Below are 19,642 nucleotides of genomic sequence, written 5' to 3' on the forward strand. Positions count from 1 at the left end.
GAAAGGAAAAATGACCAAAAATCAGCAGTGACATAAATAAAAAATCAGCCTGTAAAAGTTTTATGCCCCCCCCATCCTGTTCTGATCTCCTATTTTTTTATATTATATATATATATATATATATATAAATGTTATAAAGTGATTAAAAAACAACCAATGAGGAGTTTCGATGCTTGTTTCCAAGAATGTTTGGTCTTTGAAATTTGTCTTTAAGTCCTGGAAAAGTCCTGGAAAGTTATTGTGAGAAAGTGTGTGTGAGCGCTGGATTTGAGAGCGTTTCTTCTGTCTGATGATTTTGGGTTTTTTCTTGTTGCAGTTTGTTTGTGTGGAAATGTCAGTGAGTCCTCCGGCTTCTTCTTCTCCTCCTGTGACGCTGCTCTCGGCTCCGCCATCACCTGAACCCACAGGACAGGGAGTCTGGACTGTGACTCCGGCGGGATCGAACCTGTGGCGCCGGCGCTCTGTAGTTCTGCAGCGTGACGTAGCCGTGTGCGCGTGCTGGGACGTGCCTTTTTCACACACTCTGACCAAACATTTGATACAACTTTATTGAAAACTGTGGTGCTAGCAGACCTCTTCAGTTAGGGCTTTTTACAGAGGAGGGGGACGAACGCCGCGTCGTCTTCTCTCCCGTACGATGCTGACGATGGCGTCATATTTCACTGCAGGACTTCAAGTAGAAACAAACGCAGCAAAGATGGATCTGAGTTCGATCCCACATATTTAAACTGTTCAAAAAATAACAAGATTTCTACCTCGAAATACGCTAAAGAGAATATTAGTGAATATTTTAGGTAGAAAATGAATCTGCGGTCGACGTCTCCGCACAGAGGACGGACAAAAGTCTTTTAGTCCTCTGTAGAAATAAAACTTGAAGAAACTGAATGCTGCTTTTTTTGAGGATTTAAAGGGAAATTCTGCCCTAAAGGATCCTGTGTTCTCTGAAGAACCCGAGGACCGGTCTGTCCACGTCATTCAAAGGTGCTAAATGTGAAACTCAGCATGTTGGCGTCAAAAGATAAACGATGAAAACGACGTCGTGGAAACGAGAGGCCAGAAAAATATTATCTGCAGAATGATGTCTGTTTTTTTCAGACTTGTGTCGTCGTGCGCCGGGCGGCTTTTTGTCTGCGTGTGATTTATTTGCATGAAAACGTTCTGAACTGTTTTTGTCGTCTGAACTGAAAAAACGTGAATATCGCTGCAAAAACGTGATGCAATGAGGTCGATTTTTCAACGTTTTCACAGCGTGAATTAAAGCATCCATCAGTCACATCGGGAGTCTGAACGCGTGAATATTTATCGTCGTTTATCGACCTCACGTCCAAGAAACACGTGAAGTGTGAAGCTTCTGCTGAAGTTATTCGCTGCAGTTTATGCTGCAAACTCCTTAATTACGAGAAGAAAAACAGAAATCAAGCGAGAAAATAAAAATCGTATATATATATATATTTATACACACATATATATATGTATATATATTTTATTTCTCCTGCAGATCAGCTTCTCGTCGTGAACCCTCGTGTCTCCATAAACATTAAGTTTAGCTCAGTTAATATCCATTTGATCAATAATTAGTGTAATCGAGTTTTTAACCTCACACTTGACTGATGAGAATTCGCTCGTTTTATCAGTTTTAAACTTTTTTCTGCACACGTGTAAAAAAAAAACATTCACCACATTTGTTTTAAAACTTTTTTCAACACTTTTTGAATAATTTGCTGTCAAACTGACCCTTTAAGCTCAATTTTACATCTTAAAACTGCATTTCATGTTTTAATAATGTTTACAACTTTTACAAAAATATTTTTTCTGTATTTTTAAACTTTTAAAAAGGTGCGTTTCCCCGTCAACATGACAGGAGGGTTAACGTGAGACGTGACTCTGCAGGAAATGTCCTCTTCAGACGCTCAGCTGTGATTGGCTGGAGGCTCCTTTACTATCAGATACTGAAGACGTTTTATTTTTATTTAAAGCATTCAAATCTGAGGAAATTGGCTTGATTTCCTTCAAAAAAGGAGGGGGGAGAAGGCAACAAGCGACTGAACAAGACATGGCCCAAAAATTAGCAAGAAATTTGTAAAAAAAATAATAAAAACAATCAGAAAAAAGCCTGAAAAATAAGCAAAAACAAACTAACACATAAAATAGCAAAATAATCCCAAAAAAGTGCTGAAAATAATTATTCCGTTTTTTTGGAAGTGTGATTTTAAATATAAAATTACATCTCATCTTTTGGATCATTTTCTAATAACCCCCTCATCTTTTTAAAAATCATTTTCTTGTCACCTTTTACTCATTTCTTGCAGTTTCTGAAACATTTCTTGCCAAGTTGGTTGTTGCCTTTTTCCCCACGCTTTTGAAAACAAAAGTCAAACCAATGTTCTCTGCTTTCAAAGGGTTAAATCGCACAAAAACCCCGAGGAGGGTCCAGGTTTGGAAGGTGCGGCTGCAGAGCGGCGGACCGGCGCTCTCGGAGCTCCGCAGGGTTCGGTATCGGGTCTCATCTCGTTTCACGACGCGAGCAAACGTTCCGAACAGTCGAACCATCGTGTGAATCGGAACTTGTGCGCTGATGTTTTAACCCTTTTTTAACCCTTTCACTCCTCTGAGTCTGCTGTTGTTGTGACGTTAGAGATTTGACAGTGGTGACGTCAGTCATTGGTATTTTTAGCCCGACGTGTCGCTGAGAGGACGTTCACGTGTTGGGATCCTGCAGGTGCGTGTTTGCTTTATTTTGTGAAATGAAAAGTGTTGTAGCTGTTCCTGTGAGTGTTTTTAGGTAAAGGCGGGACGTTTCCGCGCAGACTCGTCCTGTTCACAGAAACGTGTCGTGAAATCCTTTATTTCGGTTTGTCCAGAGTTTACGGTGCGCTGAGAGGATCGATGACTGTGCTCAGTGTCGTTACACGTTTTACAATAAAAGTTTAAGAATGAAAGCGAAACATGGTGGCACGGAGCTTTCTGTGGAGATTTTACAGCACATTCGATGTATTAATTATTGCATGAGTTTTGATTTATTTTTGAATGATTTGCGCACAGAAGTTATTCTTTATCATTTAAATGTGGTACGTTTTAATAACTGCTTGTGATCATTTTACCTGTTTTCACTGTGGAAAAAAAACACATTTCATGGAAGAAGCTTTGAATCTTCTTTGTAACCAAAGTGTGACATCTGACTTCAGAGGGCTCAGTTTGTGTCTGAGACATTTTCTGGAGTAAAAATTTAATCTTTTGAATCTCTAGAGAGACGGATGTGAGCTCTTCTGTGTAATCTTTGTGTTTTTGTTCTGTGTGAATCTTGTTGTGGTTCAGTTATTTTGTAAGTCTGTAACAAAATAATTAGTGATTGTTTTCTCAATTTTTTTTGTCAATTTCAAAAACTTTTTTTATGCAATTTTAAAAAACCCAAAACATTAATCCTGAATGTGTTTTTGTCTTTAAATTTTTTTGTGGATTTTTTTTCTTTTTTGCTGATTCTGGAAAAAAAGGTTGAGTCATTTTTTAAAGACTACAATTTTTCCCTTTTGAAATATTTGATGACTTATAGAGAAAACATTTGGACAATTAAAAGGAAAAAAACATTTTTTGCAATTTTTAAAGAAAGCATTTTTGAAATCTTTAACTTGTTTGGCGAATTATAAAGAAAAACAGTTAAGTATTTTTTATTTTTTTTCAACTTTTTGGCACTTCTTATAAAACACACACACACACACACACACACACACACGTGTTTATGTATGTATATATATATATACTGTATATATATATATATATATATATATATATATATATACTGTATATAAAATAGCAGAGAGGAGGAGGAAGTAGTCCCTCCGCCGGCCCTCCGGGGGGCGCTGCGGGCCCCTCGGCTCCTCCAGGGGCCCCTCTTTGTTCCTCACTGCCGCTCTTCGGCTCTTCCCGTCAGCCCATGCGCTGACTGTCATGGCGCCGGCCGGTCGGACCTTCGGATCACGGTGACACTGCGCGGCAGCGGAGCCGTTAACCAGCCGGTAACCAGCCGGTAACCAGCCGGTGACCTTCAGGATGAGCTGAGAGGAGACGCGTCACTGACAGGTGAGACACTGAGCGGGTGTGCGTGTTTCCGGTGTCCCGTGCGCGCGGCTCGCAGCTGCTCAGACTTTGAGGTTTTTGTCTCCGTCAGGTAGAAACACCTGAACACGTGATCGCTCGGTGTTTGGTCCCGTCAGACCGTTCGGCGCTGATTTTAACCCGCTAACACCTGTGACGTCACCTGTACCTGAGAAGGGGAGCTGACGTCACGCTGTTTGCCTCAGGGACTGTTCGTTATTTATCAGCGGAGGAGGCGTCTCTGACTGATGTGTTCAAGGATCGTTGGAAATTTAAAAATATGACGATAATTTCTATTTTTACAGTTTCTGGCTGATCTCATTTTAGGGATTTTGTATCTGGCAGGTAAGATGGATTGGAAGGCATGTTTTCTTAATAAAAAAAATAATGATTTAAGGAAGAAAAATAGCTAAAAAAAAATAGTAAAGAAAAACAAAATTAAAAAATCTGATTGGAGAAGATTGGAGAGTTTCTTAAAATCGCATAAAAAATTACCACATTTTTTAATGAAGAAGAAACATGCAAACATATTTTTAAAAAAAGTTAAAAGTTTTAGAAGGCACGAAAAAATTGAAAGGGAAAAAAGCAGCCCAAAAAGGTTAAAAGAAAAAGCAAATGCCCAACAGTTTTAGAGGAAAAATTGCAAAAGAAATTCAAAGAAAAAAACAAAAACCAGAAGTTTTACATGGAAAAAAAATCACAGACAGCTGAAAAGAAATATATAAAAGATTTTAAAAATCACCAAAGATCAGGGCGTCACTGGCTCAGTGGGTAGAGCGGGCGCCCGTGTACAGAGGCCGAGACGTGGCCGCGGCGATTGCGTCCCCTCTCTCTGTATCCAATAAAGGCTAAAAAAGCCCAAAAATATCTTAACAAAAAAAAGAGAAAAAAAAATAGCTGAAAAGAAAAAAATTATAGAGTTTGAGAGAGAAAAGAGAACCTTACTGTACGTTCTTAAAGAAAAAGGTCCGTGTAGCAGATTTCTCAAAAAACAGTTTGATTGACAGATTTTTTTCTAATATTTTATTATTTTGCAGTCATGCGGAGCGCCGCGTGAAGCGCTGCGTGAAGCGACGCGTGAAGCACTGCGTGAAGCGACGCTGTGAGCGCGTTTCGTTTTTCAGATTTCGTTGATTTGTTTTTGATCAGTAAACAACAACAAATAAAAAAACAGAGAAATCCTAAAAGAAACAGGAAACAGGAAGCTGCCGTCTCTGTCTGTCTCTGCAGGGATGAACGTGATGTCATCAGTGATGCGCGGCGCCCGGCGGCTCGTCCGCGTCGACCCGGCTCTGCTCAGCGGCTTCCTGTCTCGGCCCCTCCTCTGCCCTCCTCGAAGCTCCGCCCCCCTGCTCACTCATCCTCAGAGCAGGAAGTTGGCGTCCAAACAGGTGAGCCTGAGGGTCCGGCTGCGTTCCAAACCGCTGAGTTTTTGATCTCCTGATGCTCTGCAGTTGCTCCTCTGAGGTTTATTTACCGACATTTCAGCAGGTCAAAGGTCAGAAGAAGGACCAGAAGATCCAGAAGGTCAAAGCTAAAGTGAACAAACAGGATGTGGAGATCAGACAGAGGATGACGGTGGCGGCGCTCGCTGATGCCATGAACAAAGACTTTGGTAAGAAACAAGAAACCAGCTCTCAGTAAGGTTTACTGCTGTGGGGTCAGAGGTTGGTTGGTTGGTTGCTGTGGGGTCAGAGGTTGGTTGGTTGGTTGCTGTGGGGTCAGAGGTTGGTTGGTTGGTTGGTTGCTGTGGGGTCAGAGGTTGGTTGGTTGGTTGCTGTGGGGTCAGAGGTTGGTTGGTTGGTTGCTGTGGGGTCAGAGGTTGGTTGGTTGGTTGCTTGCTGTGGGGTCAGAGGTTGGTTGGTTGGTTGGTTGCTGTGGAGTCAGAAGTTGGTTGGTTGGTTGATTGGTTGCTGTGGGGTCAGAGGTTGGTTGGTTGGTCGCTGTGGCGTCAGAGGTTGGTTGGTTGCTGTGGGGTCTGAGGTTGGTCGGTTGGTTGGTTGGTTGCTGTGGGGTCAGAGGTTGGTTGGTTGGTTGGTTGCTGTGGAGTCAGAAGTTGGTTGGTTGGTTGATTGGTTGCTGTGGGGTCAGAGGTTGGTTGGTTGGTTGGTTGGTTGCTGTGGGGTCTGAGGTTGGTCGGTTGGTTGGTTGGTTGCTGTGGGGTCGGAGGTTGGTGGGTTGCTGTGGGGTCAAAGGTTGGTTGGTTGGTTGGTTGGTTGCTGTGGAGTCAGAGGTTGGTTGGTTGCTGTGGCGTCAGAGGTTGGTTGGTTGCTGTGGGGTCAGAGGTTGGTTGGTTGGTTGGTTGCTGTGGGGTCAGAGGTTGGTTGGTTGCTGTGGGGTTAGAGGTTGGTTGGTTGGTTGCTGTGGGGTCAGAGGTTGGTTGGTTGGTTGCTGTGGGGTCAGAGGTTGGTTGGTTGGTTGCTGTGGGGTCAGAGGTTGGTTGGTTGGTTGCTGTGGCATCAGAGGTTGGTTGGTTGGTTGGTTGGTTGCTGTGGGGTCTGAGGTTGGTCGGTTGGTTGGTTGGTTGGTTGGTTGCTGTGGGGTCAGAGGTTGGTTGGTTGGTTGGTTGGTTGGTTGGTTGCTGTGGGGTCAGAGGTTGGTTGGTTGGTTGGTTGGTTGCTGTGGGGTCAGAGGTTGGTTGGTTGGTTGGTTGCTGTGGGGTCTGTGGTTGGTCGGTTGGTTGGTTGGTTGCTGTGGGGTCTGAGGTTGGTCGGTTGGTTGGTTGGTTGCTGTGGGGTCTGAGGTTGGTTGGTTGGTTGGTTGCTGTGGGGTCAGAGGTTGGTCGGTTGGTTGGTTGGTTGCTGTGGGGTCAGAGGTTGGTCGGTTGGTTGGTTGGTTGGTTGCTGTGGGGTCGGAGGTTGGTTGGTTGGTTGGTTGCTGTGGGGTCTGTGGTTGGTCGGTTGGTTGGTTGGTTGCTGTGGGGTCTGAGGTTGGTCGGTTGGTTGGTTGGTTGGTTGCTGTGGGGTCTGAGGTTGGTTGGTTGGTTGGTTGCTGTGGGGTCAGAGGTTGGTCGGTTGGTTGGTTGGTTGGTTGGTTGGTTGCTGTGGGGTCAGAGGTTGGTCGGTTGGTTGGTTGCTGTGGGGTCGGAGGTTGGTTGGTTGGTCGCTGTGGCGTCAGAGGTTGGTTGGTTGGTTGGTTGGTTGCTGTGGGGTCTGAGGTTGGTTGGTTGGTTGGTTGCTGTGGGGTCAGTGGTTGGTTGGTTGGTTGGTTGCTGTGGGGTCAGAGGTTGGTTGGTTGGTTGGTTGGTTGCTGTGGGGTCAGAGGTTGGTTGGTTGGTTGGTTGCTGTGGGGTCGGAGGTTGGTTGGTTGGTTGGTTGGTTGCTGTTGGGTCAGAGGTTGGTTGGTTGGTTGGTTGCTGTGGGGTCAGAGGTTGGTTGGTTGCTGTGGGGTCAGAGGTTGGTTGGTTGGTCGCTGTGGCATCAGAGGTTGGTTGGTTGGTTGGTTGCTGTGGGGTCTGAGGTTGGTTGGTTGGTTGGTTCCTGTGGGGTCTGAGGTTGGTCGGTTGGTTGGTTGGTTGCTGTGGGATCAGAGGTTGGTCAGTTGGTTGGTTGGTTGCTGTGAGGTCTGAGGTTGGTTGGTTGGTTGGTTGGTTGGTTGGTTGCTGTGGGGTCAGTGGTTGGTTGGTTGGTTGGTTGGTTGGTTGGTTGGTTGCTGTGGGGTCAGAGGTTGTGTAGGATAACGCTGATGGATGATGATGCTGGATGTGTCTTCAGATCACGTGCTGGAGGCTCTGCTGAACACAGCGGTCGATGTGGACTCTCTGGAGCCGGACTCGGTTCTGGAGGAGAAGTGGATCAAGGAGGTGGTGACCCGCTCAGGGATGAAGTTCAGGTGGGCCAAACTGAGCGAGAGCCGAGAGAGACCCAACAGGGACGTCCACAGGAGGTACACAGCCAGGAAGTCCCCTTGACATCACTCAGAGGACACCTGCTGACCTCTGACCTCTGACCTCTGCTCCCCTCAGACCTCCAGCTGACCCGTCACGCCTGGTGCCGCGACCCCCCGTGGTCACCATCATGGGTCACGTGGATCACGGAAAGACCACGCTGCTCGACAGCCTGAGGAAGAGCCAGATCGTCTCCACAGAAGCCGGAGGCATCACACAACACATCGGAGCATTCCTGGGTAATACACACACACACATAAAAACACACACACACACACACACACACACACACACATAAAAAACACACACACACAGACACACACACACATAAAAACACACACACACATAAAAAGACACACACACATAAAAAGACACACACACACACACACACACATAAAAAACACACACACACAGACACACACACACATAAAAAACACACACACACATAAAAAACACACACACACACACACATAAAAAACACACACACACATAAAAAACACACACACATAAAAACACACACACACACACACACAGAAAAACACACACACACACACATAAAAAACACACACACACACACACACATAAAAAACACACACACACACATAAAAAACACACACACACAGAAAAACACACACACACACATAAAAAGACACACACACACACACATAAAAAGACACACACACACACACACACATAAAGAGACACACACACACACACACATAAAAAACACACACACACACATAAAAAGACACATACACATAAAAAACACACACACACACACACACATAAAAACACAGACACACACACACAGAAAAACACACACAGAAAAACACGCATAAAAACACACACAATCACACACATAAAAAACACAGACACACACACACAAACAGAAAAACACACACACAGAAAAACACACACACACACACAGAAAAACACACACACAGAAAAACACACATAAAAACATGCATAAAAACACACATAAAAACACACATAAAAACATACACACACATAAAAACACACACACATAAAAACACGCATAAAAACATAAAAACACACACACATAAAAACACGCATAAAAACACATAAAAACACACACACACATAAAAACACACACACACACATAAAAAGACACACACACACACATAAAAAACACACACATAAAAACACACACAAAAACATGCATAAAAACACACATAAAAACACACACACACATAAAACACACACACACAACAAAAACACACACAGAAAAACACACACACACACACATAAAAACATGCATAAAAACACACACACATAAAAACACACACACAAAAACACGCATAAAAACACATAAAAACACACACACACACACACACATAAAAACACACACACACACATAAAAATACACTCACACACATAAAAACACACACACACATAAAAACACACACACACAAAAACACGCATAAAAAACACACATAAAAACACACACACACGCATAAAAACACACACACACACACACACACACACACACACATAAATACACACACACACACACACACACATATAATCACGTATGATAAACTGTTGCTGTGGGTTTTGTTCCCAGTCCAGCTGCCTACAGGTGAGAAGATCACCTTCCTGGACACGCCGGGTCACGCCGCCTTCTCCTCCATGAGAGCCCGTGGAGCAGACGCCACCGACATCGTCGTCCTAGTGGTGGCGGCTGACGATGGCGTCATGAACCAGACGGTCGAGTCCATACGGCACGCCAGGAGAGCCAAAGGTACGAGCGCCACCTGGCAGACACGGCTGAGGGCTGAACACCACACGGCTTTCTACAGTGTTTCTGCCGTGTTTCTACTCTGATGTTACTTCCTGTCTCTGTGGTGTGTTTACTTCCTGTTCCTGTGATGTGTTTACTTCTCGTCTCCGTGGCGTCGCAGTGCCGCTGATCGTGGCGGTGAATAAGTGTGATAAGCGTCAGGCCGACCCTCAGAGGGTGAAACAGGAGCTGCTCGCTCACGACGTCGTCTGCGAAGAATTCGGAGGAGACGTTCAGGCCATCCACGTGTCTGCGCTCAAGGTGAGCCGCCACCAGCGAGTCCGAGTCAGCACGTCTGTTGATGTTTGTTGTTGTTGATGTTTGTTATCTATGATGTTGTCGTTGTCGTTGTTGTTGTTGTTGTTGTCGTTGTCGTCAGGGCGACAACTTGCTGGCTCTAGTGGAGGCCACGGTGGCGCTGGCAGAAGTTCTGGAGCTGAAGGCTGAGCCGAGCGGCGCCGTGGAGGGACTCGTCATCGAGAGCCGCACCGACCGAGGCAAAGGGTGAGTCATCGGGACAGAACCGTGGTTCTACTGCATGGGTTCCACATGGGGGTCCAGCTGTGACTCTGGTTCTGTAGCTTCTAGATGTGACTCTTGGTTCTGGTTCTGATCTGATGGTTATGTCCTGTGTCCTCAGTCTTGTAACGACGGCAATTGTGCAACGGGGGACGTTGCGGCGCGGCTGCGTGCTGGTGGCAGGGAGGAGTTGGGCCAAAGTACGCTTCCTGTTTGATGAGAACGGGCAAGCGGTGAAGGAGGCGGGGCCGAGCGCGGCGGTGGAGGTGGTGGGCTGGAAGGAGCTGCCGTCCGCCGGCGAGGTCATCCTGGAGGTCGAGTCTGAGGTGAGAACAAAACCCGCTCGAGTCTTCGGAGGTCACCTGTCCGTCCCGTCGTCCCCCTCCTGTCTCTGCAGGCGATCCGTTTGTTTTTGTTTTTAGTTTTCTGAAGATGTTTGATGAGTGAGACCTCAGACTGTAACCATGACAACCGTGAGTGTGTCGCCCCCTGCTGTCTGACTGCAAACACACCACAGAGCACTCTACTGTGTGTGTGTGTGTGTGTGAGTATGTGTGAGTGTGAGTATGTGTGAGTGTGAGTGTGTGAGTGTGTGTGTGAGTGTGTGTGTGAGTATGTGTGAGTGTGAGTGTGTGTGTGTGAGTGTGTGTGAATGTGTGAGTGTGTGTGTGTGTGTGTGTGTGTGTGTGTGTGTGTGTGTGTGTGTGTGTGTGTGTGTGTGTGTGAGTGTGAGTGTGTGTGTGAGTGTGTGAGTGTGTGTGAATGTGTGTGTGTGTGTGTGTGTGTGTGTGTGTGTGTGTGTGTGTGTGTGTGTGTGTGTGTGTGTGTGAGAGTATGTGTGTGAGTGTGCGTGTATGTGCAGTGGTGTGCGTGCGTGCGTGTGTGTGTGTGCGTGCGTGTGTATGTGCGTGTGTGAGTGAGTGCGTGTGCAGCGGCGTGTGCGTGTGCAGTGAATAAAGAGTTTGTCTGTCTGTGGCGGAGCAGCAGCAAGCGAAGGAGGTGGTGGAGTGGAGGAGGTACGAGGAGGAGCAGCTGAAGCTGCAGGAGGAGCAGGGCGTCATCGAGCTCAAACAGAAACAACACCTGGAGGAGTACAGGAAGGAGAGGGAGGGGCTTACTCACCTGAGCTGGAGGAAGAGGAAGTCGCTGCTGTACCAGGCCAATAAGAGCAAGTTTGCCGCCAGGCCGAGCGAGAAGACGGACAGCGCCGAGAACAGCCTGCCGCTCATCATCAAAGGTACACACGCACGCACACACGCACACACACGCACACGCACACACACGCACACGCTCTGATAGTTTGTTTTAGTTTCAGTTTTGTTTTTTCTTTTGAGATGTTTGGCTTTTTTTTCTTTAAACTTTTGTCATTTTTGGAACAATATTTTGCTCTTTAAAGATATTTGGGGATTTTTTTTCTTTCTTTTAAAATTTTTGGCAGGTTTTTTTTCCATGACTGTGACCTTTGACCTGCAGGTGACGTGGACGGCTCCGTGGAGACCATCCTCAACATCCTGGACACGTACGACGCCCAGCAGCAGTGTCAGCTGGACGTGATCCACTTCGGCATCGGAGACGTTTCAGAGACCGACGTCAACATGGCCGACGCGTTCAAAGGTAACGAGGAGCGGTCCGGAGGCGTCTCCGGGACTGGAGGACATTTGGGGACTCGGCCCGAACCTGTGAAGGAAAAAAAGTTTTGTTATTTTCATGTTTGGTGATTTTTAAAAACTTTTGTCTTTTGTTTCTTTGAAAACCTTTTTTTATTTTCCTTTAAATTTCTTGTAATTTTGTTTTTCAAACTTTAGGTGATTTTTTTTTCTTTCACACTTTTTGGTGTTTTTTTAATTGTTTTTTTGGCTATAATAATAATAATTATTATTAATCAATCAGTCAGTCATTTTCTGTAACCGCTTGAAAGGCGGGGTCACCCGGGACAGTTCGCCAGACCAATAATTATTATTATTGATGTTATTAGTAATAGTTTATTTTTAATTTGGTGTTAACGTTGTTTGTGGTTTGGTTTCCTGTTGGTTATTTAAAAAACCTGTCGGAGCTTTTTTTTCTTTAAACATTTTTTTGTGATTTTTAAAGAAAACTTTCCAAATCTGCGGGCTCCCAAAACAAACATCACCAAACGTGCACCATTCCTTTTGTGTTTGTCAGCCGTCAAAGAGTTAAATCGTTGTGTTTGTGTTGGCGGTCGTCTCGGTGTGAGTGTGAACGTTATGGATGTGTGTTTCTGTAATGTGGTAAATGATATCGTTGATGAAAACGATGGAGAAACCGCAATCGGTTCCGACAGGAAGTGTCTCTGACCCTCTGTCCTTCTCGCCAGGTTCCATTTACGGCTTCAACGTGGCGGCCAGCAGGTGGATCCAGCAGCTGGCGGACAGACGCGGCGTCCCGCTGAGGCTGCACAACGTCATCTACAAACTGATGGACGAGCTGAAGGACGAGCTGAGCGGGAAGCTGCCTCCGGTCGTGTCTGAGAACATCATCGGTGAGAAACTCTGCCGCTGCTCTTCTACATAAAATCACTTTCATTTCTTGTTTCTGATTGAAAAGACAAAAAAGCCCCTGAGAGGACGTCCCGCCGTCTCGGGACAGAACCGATCTTTACTGATCCACAATAATTTTCAGTGTTCACACAAAGGTTGTGACATTAGAAAAACTGTGCGTTTGAATTGTTTTTTTCAGCAATTGTACGCAGCGTGCACTTCTCATCCTTTTTGATAATAAACTAAACTGCAACTTTGGATCGTAACGATGCATCGCGAGGCAGTAAAAAATCAATAAAAAATATGTGAGATTCAAAGCGATGAGATGAAAAATGAACCGGGATACTCTTTTTGAAAGTCGGGGGCGTAATCTACTTTTGACTTCGCTTGCTCGACGTGCCACATCAATACATGTTCAACGTCCTACGTCATGTCCGAGACTAGAGACAGCTCGCCAACGTAACTTAGACGAAGCAAAGGCTCCTCGCTAGGCGATACTGATCCTCCCTTTAGTTTCAAATTGAAGTGTGGCGACATTTGAGCTTCCTCAAGTCAGATGGTAATAAAAGCACGAAGATAACAGAAAAGACAAAAACCGTCTGCAGATACTGACAGAGTGCTAAACTACACAAACAGAACAACTAACACGATGCAGCATGAGAGCCGGCATCATGGCGAGGAGCTCCGGTCAGCCCCGCCCACACACGATACTGCTCAACGACGACTACTCAGCCCAAACCCCCCCCCCTCCAAAGATCATATCAAAAGCCGTATTGATGTTAAATTTGACTCATAAGTCTAGCTCTATGTCCTCTACAAAAATGCCCTTTGGACCATGATGATTGACTTCAGATAAAAATGCAACTTTCTGTTATCAACGAGACAGATTGGTCAAAAAATATGGCTGCCAAAAAACTTGATTAAACTTAGTGGAAACACTTTAAAAGACGATCTAAACAAACCGACCAAGTTTCATTGAATTTCGATAAAAGGTAGGTAAATAACGGGATTCCCACTGAACAGGAAGTGACTCTCAATGAACAGGAAAAAAACAAAAATATGTCCCTGAAAATCCAGTGGACCGCACTTGACCTTATTTGGTGTTCATGCTCTGGGGCCAAGTGGTAGCCAAAGTCTGAAGGGCCATATTGATTGGCAGAAGTGGGCGTGGCCTATTCATCTGTAACTGCTTATACGTAATCAATATCAGTATATATATAATATAAACATTAGTGGGATGGGGATCAGCGGATGTCTCTGGTTTGAGGTCTCCCCGCTGATGTGCAATATTTCTGTATATGAAGTGTAGTCGTCCTCTCTGTGAGACACGTAATAAGTCCTGCTTGTCAACCAGAGAAACAACTCGGACCTGACAGGAACGGTTTCTCTCCGTCTCTGCTCGTCCAGGTGAAGCCGCGGTGCTCGCCATCTTTGATGTCACCGTGGGGAAGAAGAAGGTTCCTGTTGCTGGCTGTCGAGTCCAGAAAGGTCTGCTGGACCGACGACTCAAGTTCAGAGTGATCCGCGGTCGAGACGCCATCTGGGAGGGTGAGTCACACCTGTCACGCCTGAAATATCTGAGACACCTGACAGACCTGTCACACCTTAGATGTCTGACACACCTGTCACACCTGACACACCTGTCACACCTGAGACACACCTGACACACCTGTCACACCTGAGACACACCTGTCACACCTGAGACACACCTGACACACCTGTCACACCTTAGATGCCTGACACACCTGTCACACCTGAGACACACCTGACAGACCTGTCACACCTGAGACACACCTGTCACACCTGAGACACACCTGACACACCTGTCACGCCTTAGATGTCTGACACACCTGTCACACTTAAGACACACCTGACACACCTGTCGCACCTGAGACACACCTGACACACCTGTCACACCTTAGATGTCTGACACACCGGTCACACCTGAGACACACCTGTCACACTTAAGACACACCTGACACACCTGTCACACCTGAGACACATCTGACACATCTGAGACACCTGAGACACACCTGACACACCTGACACACCTGAGACACACCTGAGACGCACCTGACACACCTGTCACACCTGAGACACACCTGACACACCTGTCACACCTGAGACACACCTGACACACCTGAGACACACCTGACACACCTGTCGCACCTGAGACACACCTGACACACCTGTCACACCTTAGATGTCTGACACACCGGTCACACCTGAGACACACCTGTCACACCTGAGACACATCTGACACATCTGAGACACACCTGACACACCTGTCACACCTTAGATGTCTGACACACCTGTCACACCTGAGACACACCTGACACACCTGAGACACACCTGACACACCTGTCACACCTGAGACACACCTGTCACACCTAAGACACACCTGACACACCTGTCACACCTGACACACCTGTCACACCTGAGACACACCTGACACACCTGTCGCACCTGAGACACACCTGACACACCTGTTACACCTTAGACGTCTGACACACCTGTCACACCTGAGACACACCTGTCACACTTAAGACACACCTGTCACACCTGAGACACACCTGACACACCTGACACACCTGTCACACCTGAGACAACCTGACACACCTGTCACACCTGAGACACACCTGACACACCTGAGACACACCTGACACACCCGTCGCACCTGAGACACACCTGACACACCTGTCACACCTTAGATGTCTGACACACCGGTCACACCTGAGACACACCTGTCACACCTGAGACACATCTGACACATCTGAGACACACCTGACACACCTGTCACACCTTAGATGTCTGACACACCTGTCACACCTGAGACACACCTGACACACCTGAGACACACCTGAGACACACCTGACACACCTGAGACACACCTGACACACCTGTCACACCTGAGACACACCTGTCACACCTAAGACACACCTGAGACACCTGTCACACCTGACACACCTGTCACACCTGAGACACACCTGACACACCTGTCGCACCTGAGACACACCTGACACACCTGTTACACCTTAGACGTCTGACACACCTGTCACACCTGAGACACACCTGTCACACTTAAGACACACCTGTCACACCTGAGACACACCTGAGACACACCTGACACACCTGACACACCTGTCACACCTGAGACAAGCTGACACACCTGTCACACCTGAGACACACCTGACAGACCTGTCACACCTAAGACACACCTGACACACCTGAGACACACCTGAGACACACCTGACACACCTGACACACCTGACACACCTGAGACACACCTGAGACACACCTGAGACACACCTGACACACCTGACACACCTGAGACACACCTGAGACACACCTGTCACACCGGATTTTTTCGATGCTTCAATATGTTGTATTTCGACCTACTAAACTGTGACTTTTATCAACATTTGAAACTTTTTCTGCCATTTTTCTGACGCGCTATAATATTGTGGTTTGCCGACATAAATAAAGACACGTTGAGACATTCATTACTATGACTGTGTTTGACATGAAGAACTGTGACTTTTCCGACCGGTTTCTCACTTTTTTTTTAAAAAAAAATGCTGTAATATGAATTTTTATGGACAAAAAAAAACAAACAGCTGAAAAAGTCACCGTATTTACTGACATGCTATGCTATGGTCTTTTTTACATTTGAAACAGTGACTTATTTAGCTGTTTTTCGACATGCTACATTTTGGCCATTTTTGACATTTGAAACAACTTTTTCGGTTTTATCAGCATGTTTTATCTTGGCATTTTTCAACGTACTATACTGAGTTCTTCCTAACAAATTTAACTGTGACTCTTCCAGCGTTTTATCATCATACTGCACTGTTACATTTTTCGACCCGCTCCGTCGTGACTTTTTTTGGTGTGCCTCTCTGCAGGTTCTCTGGTGGCGTTGAAGCACCACAAAGACGACGTTCAGACGGTGAAGGTGGGGATGGAGTGCGGTCTGTCAGCTGACGCCGAGGTCGACTTCATGCCCGGTGACGTCGTCGTCTGTTTCGAGGAGCTGGAGGCTCCGCAGGTTACGTCCTGGGACCCTGGCTTCTGAACACCGAGTCTCGGCATCTTTTGTGCTGAAGTTCAGCAGACTGAACTGAAAGATCTAAAATTAGTTTCGTCAACGTTATCTATGTAACGTTTTGAATTTCGATCGTGAATCATCAGCGTGACATCACTTCCTGTCGTCCTCATTTTGACATACAAAGCTCAGCAAAGCCAGCTGGAGGTTTACGGGGACTCTTCTTTCTTTTAAGCCCTAAAAGTTGAACAGCTGTTTTTGTTTTGTTTTAGAAACATTTTATTTCACATTAATCGTCATGAATAAAGAGACTTGAAGTCGATTGACAAGCCAATGAGACTGAGTCAAAGCCGACCCTCATTAAACTGATAAGAGACAAAAAAGAAGAAAATAATACGAGGAAAAACCTGCCTCTTAATTGGACACATTGTTTTGGGCCTAAAATGACAACATCCTATCTAAATTAATTTGTATAAAAGTCTTTAAAAGTTCTAAAATCAAATCAAAATTAGTCTGGTCGGTTTGGCGAGCAGCACGTTTGTCAGCGTTCCCCCATACTTTAATAAACCTGAAAGGTTTCAGGAAGTTTGCCATTTGTACGTGCGCAGGCAGGCAGGTCAGGTACAGAGGAATTTTTTGTGTGAGCAGAGATTAAAAAAAATATTTGACTTGCTATATTATAAGACTGTTTTCTATGTCAAAAACGGCCGCATTTTCGACTGATTTTTCGTCATGCAATGCTGTGGCAATTTTGACCATGCTATATAATGGTGATTTTTGACTTCAAAAACAGCAGTTTGTTCAAAATGCCATATTGTCGCGTTTATCGACGTGCCACACTATGATGGCCACCTTATGGCTTGATTTATTGCATGCTGAAAAATTAGGTGAAACCAGCATAATATAGTATGGCGAAAAAAGTAAAAATTTGACCGCTCCTATAAATGGCTGAAAACAACTTAGAATAGCTCGAAGAGACGCGTTATGTTGTACAAAGTGGAAATAAAGGCCAAAAAACGTTAAAATTTAGGACGTCGCAAAAATGGCCAAAAGAGGCAATAGTATAGTATGGCGAAAAAAGTCAAAATTTGACCGCTCCTAAAAATGGCTGAAAACAACGTAGAATAGCTCAGAGACGCTGCTATGTTGTACAAAGTGGAAACAAAGGCCAAAAAACGCCAAAAACTTCAGAATTTAAGACGTCACAAAAATGGCCAAAAAAGGCAATAGTATAGTATGGCGAAAAAAGTCAAAATTTGACCGCTCCTAAAAATGGCTGAAAACAACTTAGAATAGCTCGTAGAGACGCTGCTATGTTGTACAAAGTGGAAACAAAGGCCAAAAAATGCCAAAAACGTTAAAATTTAGGACGTCACAAAAATGGCCAAAAGAGGCAATAGTATAGTATGGCGAAAAAAGTCAAAATTTGACCGCTCCTAAAAATGGCTGAAAACAACTTAGAATAGCTCGTAGAGACACGTTATGTTGTACAAAGTGGAAACAAAGGCCAAAAAACGCCAAAAACTTCAGAATTTAAGACGTCGCAAAAATGGCCAAAAGAGGCAATAGTATAGTATGGCGAAAAAAGTCAAAATTTGACCGCTCCTAAAAATGGCTGAAAACAACTTAGAATAGCTCGTAGAGACGCGTTATGTTGTACAAAGTGGAAACAAAGACCAAAAAAGGTCAAAAACATCATAATTTAGGACGTCACAAAAATGGCCAAAAGAGGCAATAGTATAGTATGGCGAAAAAAGTCAAAATTTGACTGCTCCTAAAAATGGCTGAAAACAACTTAGAATAGCTCGGAGAGACGCGTTATGGTGTACAAAGTGGAAACAAAGGCCAAAAAACGCCAAAACTTCACAATTTAGGACGCCACAAAATGGCCAAAAGAGGCAATAGTATAGTATGGCGAAAAAAGTCAAAATTTGACCGCTCCTAAAAATGGCTGAAAACAACTTAGAATAGCTCGTAGAGACGCGTTATGTTGTACAAAGTGGAAACTAAGGCCAAAAAACACCAAAAACGTTAAAATTTAGGACGTCACAAAAATGGCCAAAAGAGGCAATAGTATAGTATGGCGAAAAAAGTCAAAATTTGACCGCTCCTAAAAATGGCTGAAAACAACTTAGAATAGCTCGTAGAGACGCGTTATGTTGTACAAAGTGGAAACAAAGACTAAAAAAGGCCAAAAAACGTTAAAATTTAGGACGTCGCAAAAATGGCCAAAAGAGGCAATAGTATAGTATGGCGAAAAAAGTCAAAATTTGACCGCTCCTAAAAATGGCTGAAAACAACTTAGAATAGCTCAGAGAGACGTTATGTAGTACAAAGAGAAAACAAAGGCCAAAAAACGCCAAAAACTTCAGAATTTAAGACGTCACAAAAATGGCCAAAAAAGGCAATAGTATAGTATGGCGAAAAAAGTCAAAAATTGACCGCTCCTAAAAATGGCTGAAAACAACTTAGAATAGCTCGTAGAGACGCGTTATGTTGTACAAAGTGGAAACAAAGGCCAAAAAATGCCAAAAACGTTAAAATTTAGGACGTCACAAAAATGGCCAAAAGAGGCAATAGTATAGTATGGCGAAAAAAGTCAAAAATTGACCGCTCCTAAAAATGGCTGAAAACAACTTAGAATACCTTGTAGAGACGCGTTATGTTGTACAAAGTGGAAACAAAGGCCAAAAAATGCCAAAAACGTTAAAATTTAGGACGTCACAAAAATGGCCAAAAGAGGCAATAGTATAGTATGGCGAAAAAAGTCAAAAATTGACCGCTCCTAAAAATGGCTGAAA

The 19,642-nt window shown here is 44.9% G+C and overlaps 2 protein-coding genes across 6 annotated transcripts in view; both read left to right on the top strand.

Moving 5' to 3' along the window:
- The window catches only part of LOC121938751 (echinoderm microtubule-associated protein-like 6), a 43,342-nt gene extending 39,922 nt beyond the window's left edge, over window positions 1–3,420 (top strand). For all 3 annotated transcript variants that reach the window (XM_088075080.1, XM_088075081.1, XM_088075082.1), the window contains one exon: window positions 317–3,420. In XM_088075080.1, the coding sequence (XP_087931206.1) occupies window positions 317–341 (25 nt within the window). In that variant the 3' untranslated portion in view covers window positions 342–3,420. The remainder of the gene's footprint in view (window positions 1–316) is intronic.
- Window positions 3,421–3,917: 497 nt separating this feature from the next.
- mtif2 (mitochondrial translational initiation factor 2) lies at window positions 3,918–17,175 on the top strand. Of its 3 annotated transcripts, none has more exons than XM_088075083.1 (14): window positions 3,918–4,077; window positions 5,323–5,483; window positions 5,581–5,707; window positions 7,806–7,977; window positions 8,057–8,217; window positions 9,564–9,740; window positions 9,901–10,040; window positions 10,159–10,283; window positions 10,420–10,624; window positions 11,283–11,535; window positions 11,772–11,912; window positions 12,634–12,798; window positions 14,204–14,344; window positions 16,702–17,175. In XM_088075083.1, exons 2-14 carry the CDS (start codon window positions 5,325–5,327, stop codon window positions 16,869–16,871), a joined length of 2,136 nt encoding a protein of 711 aa, XP_087931209.1. In that variant the 5' UTR covers window positions 3,918–4,077; window positions 5,323–5,324; the 3' UTR covers window positions 16,872–17,175. The 3 variants fall into 3 exon arrangements, with proteins under 3 accessions (XP_087931209.1, XP_087931210.1, XP_087931211.1); XM_088075084.1 differs by having other exon boundaries at window positions 11,286–11,535; XM_088075085.1 differs by having other exon boundaries at window positions 5,584–5,707.
- Window positions 17,176–19,642: the final 2,467 nt, after the last annotated feature.

The sequence above is a fragment of the Plectropomus leopardus genome, chromosome 3 (assembly GCF_026936395.1).
Source record: "Plectropomus leopardus strain MGB_pleo_1.0 chromosome 3, ASM2693639v1, whole genome shotgun sequence".
Taxonomy (NCBI): domain Eukaryota; kingdom Metazoa; phylum Chordata; class Actinopteri; order Perciformes; family Serranidae; genus Plectropomus; species Plectropomus leopardus.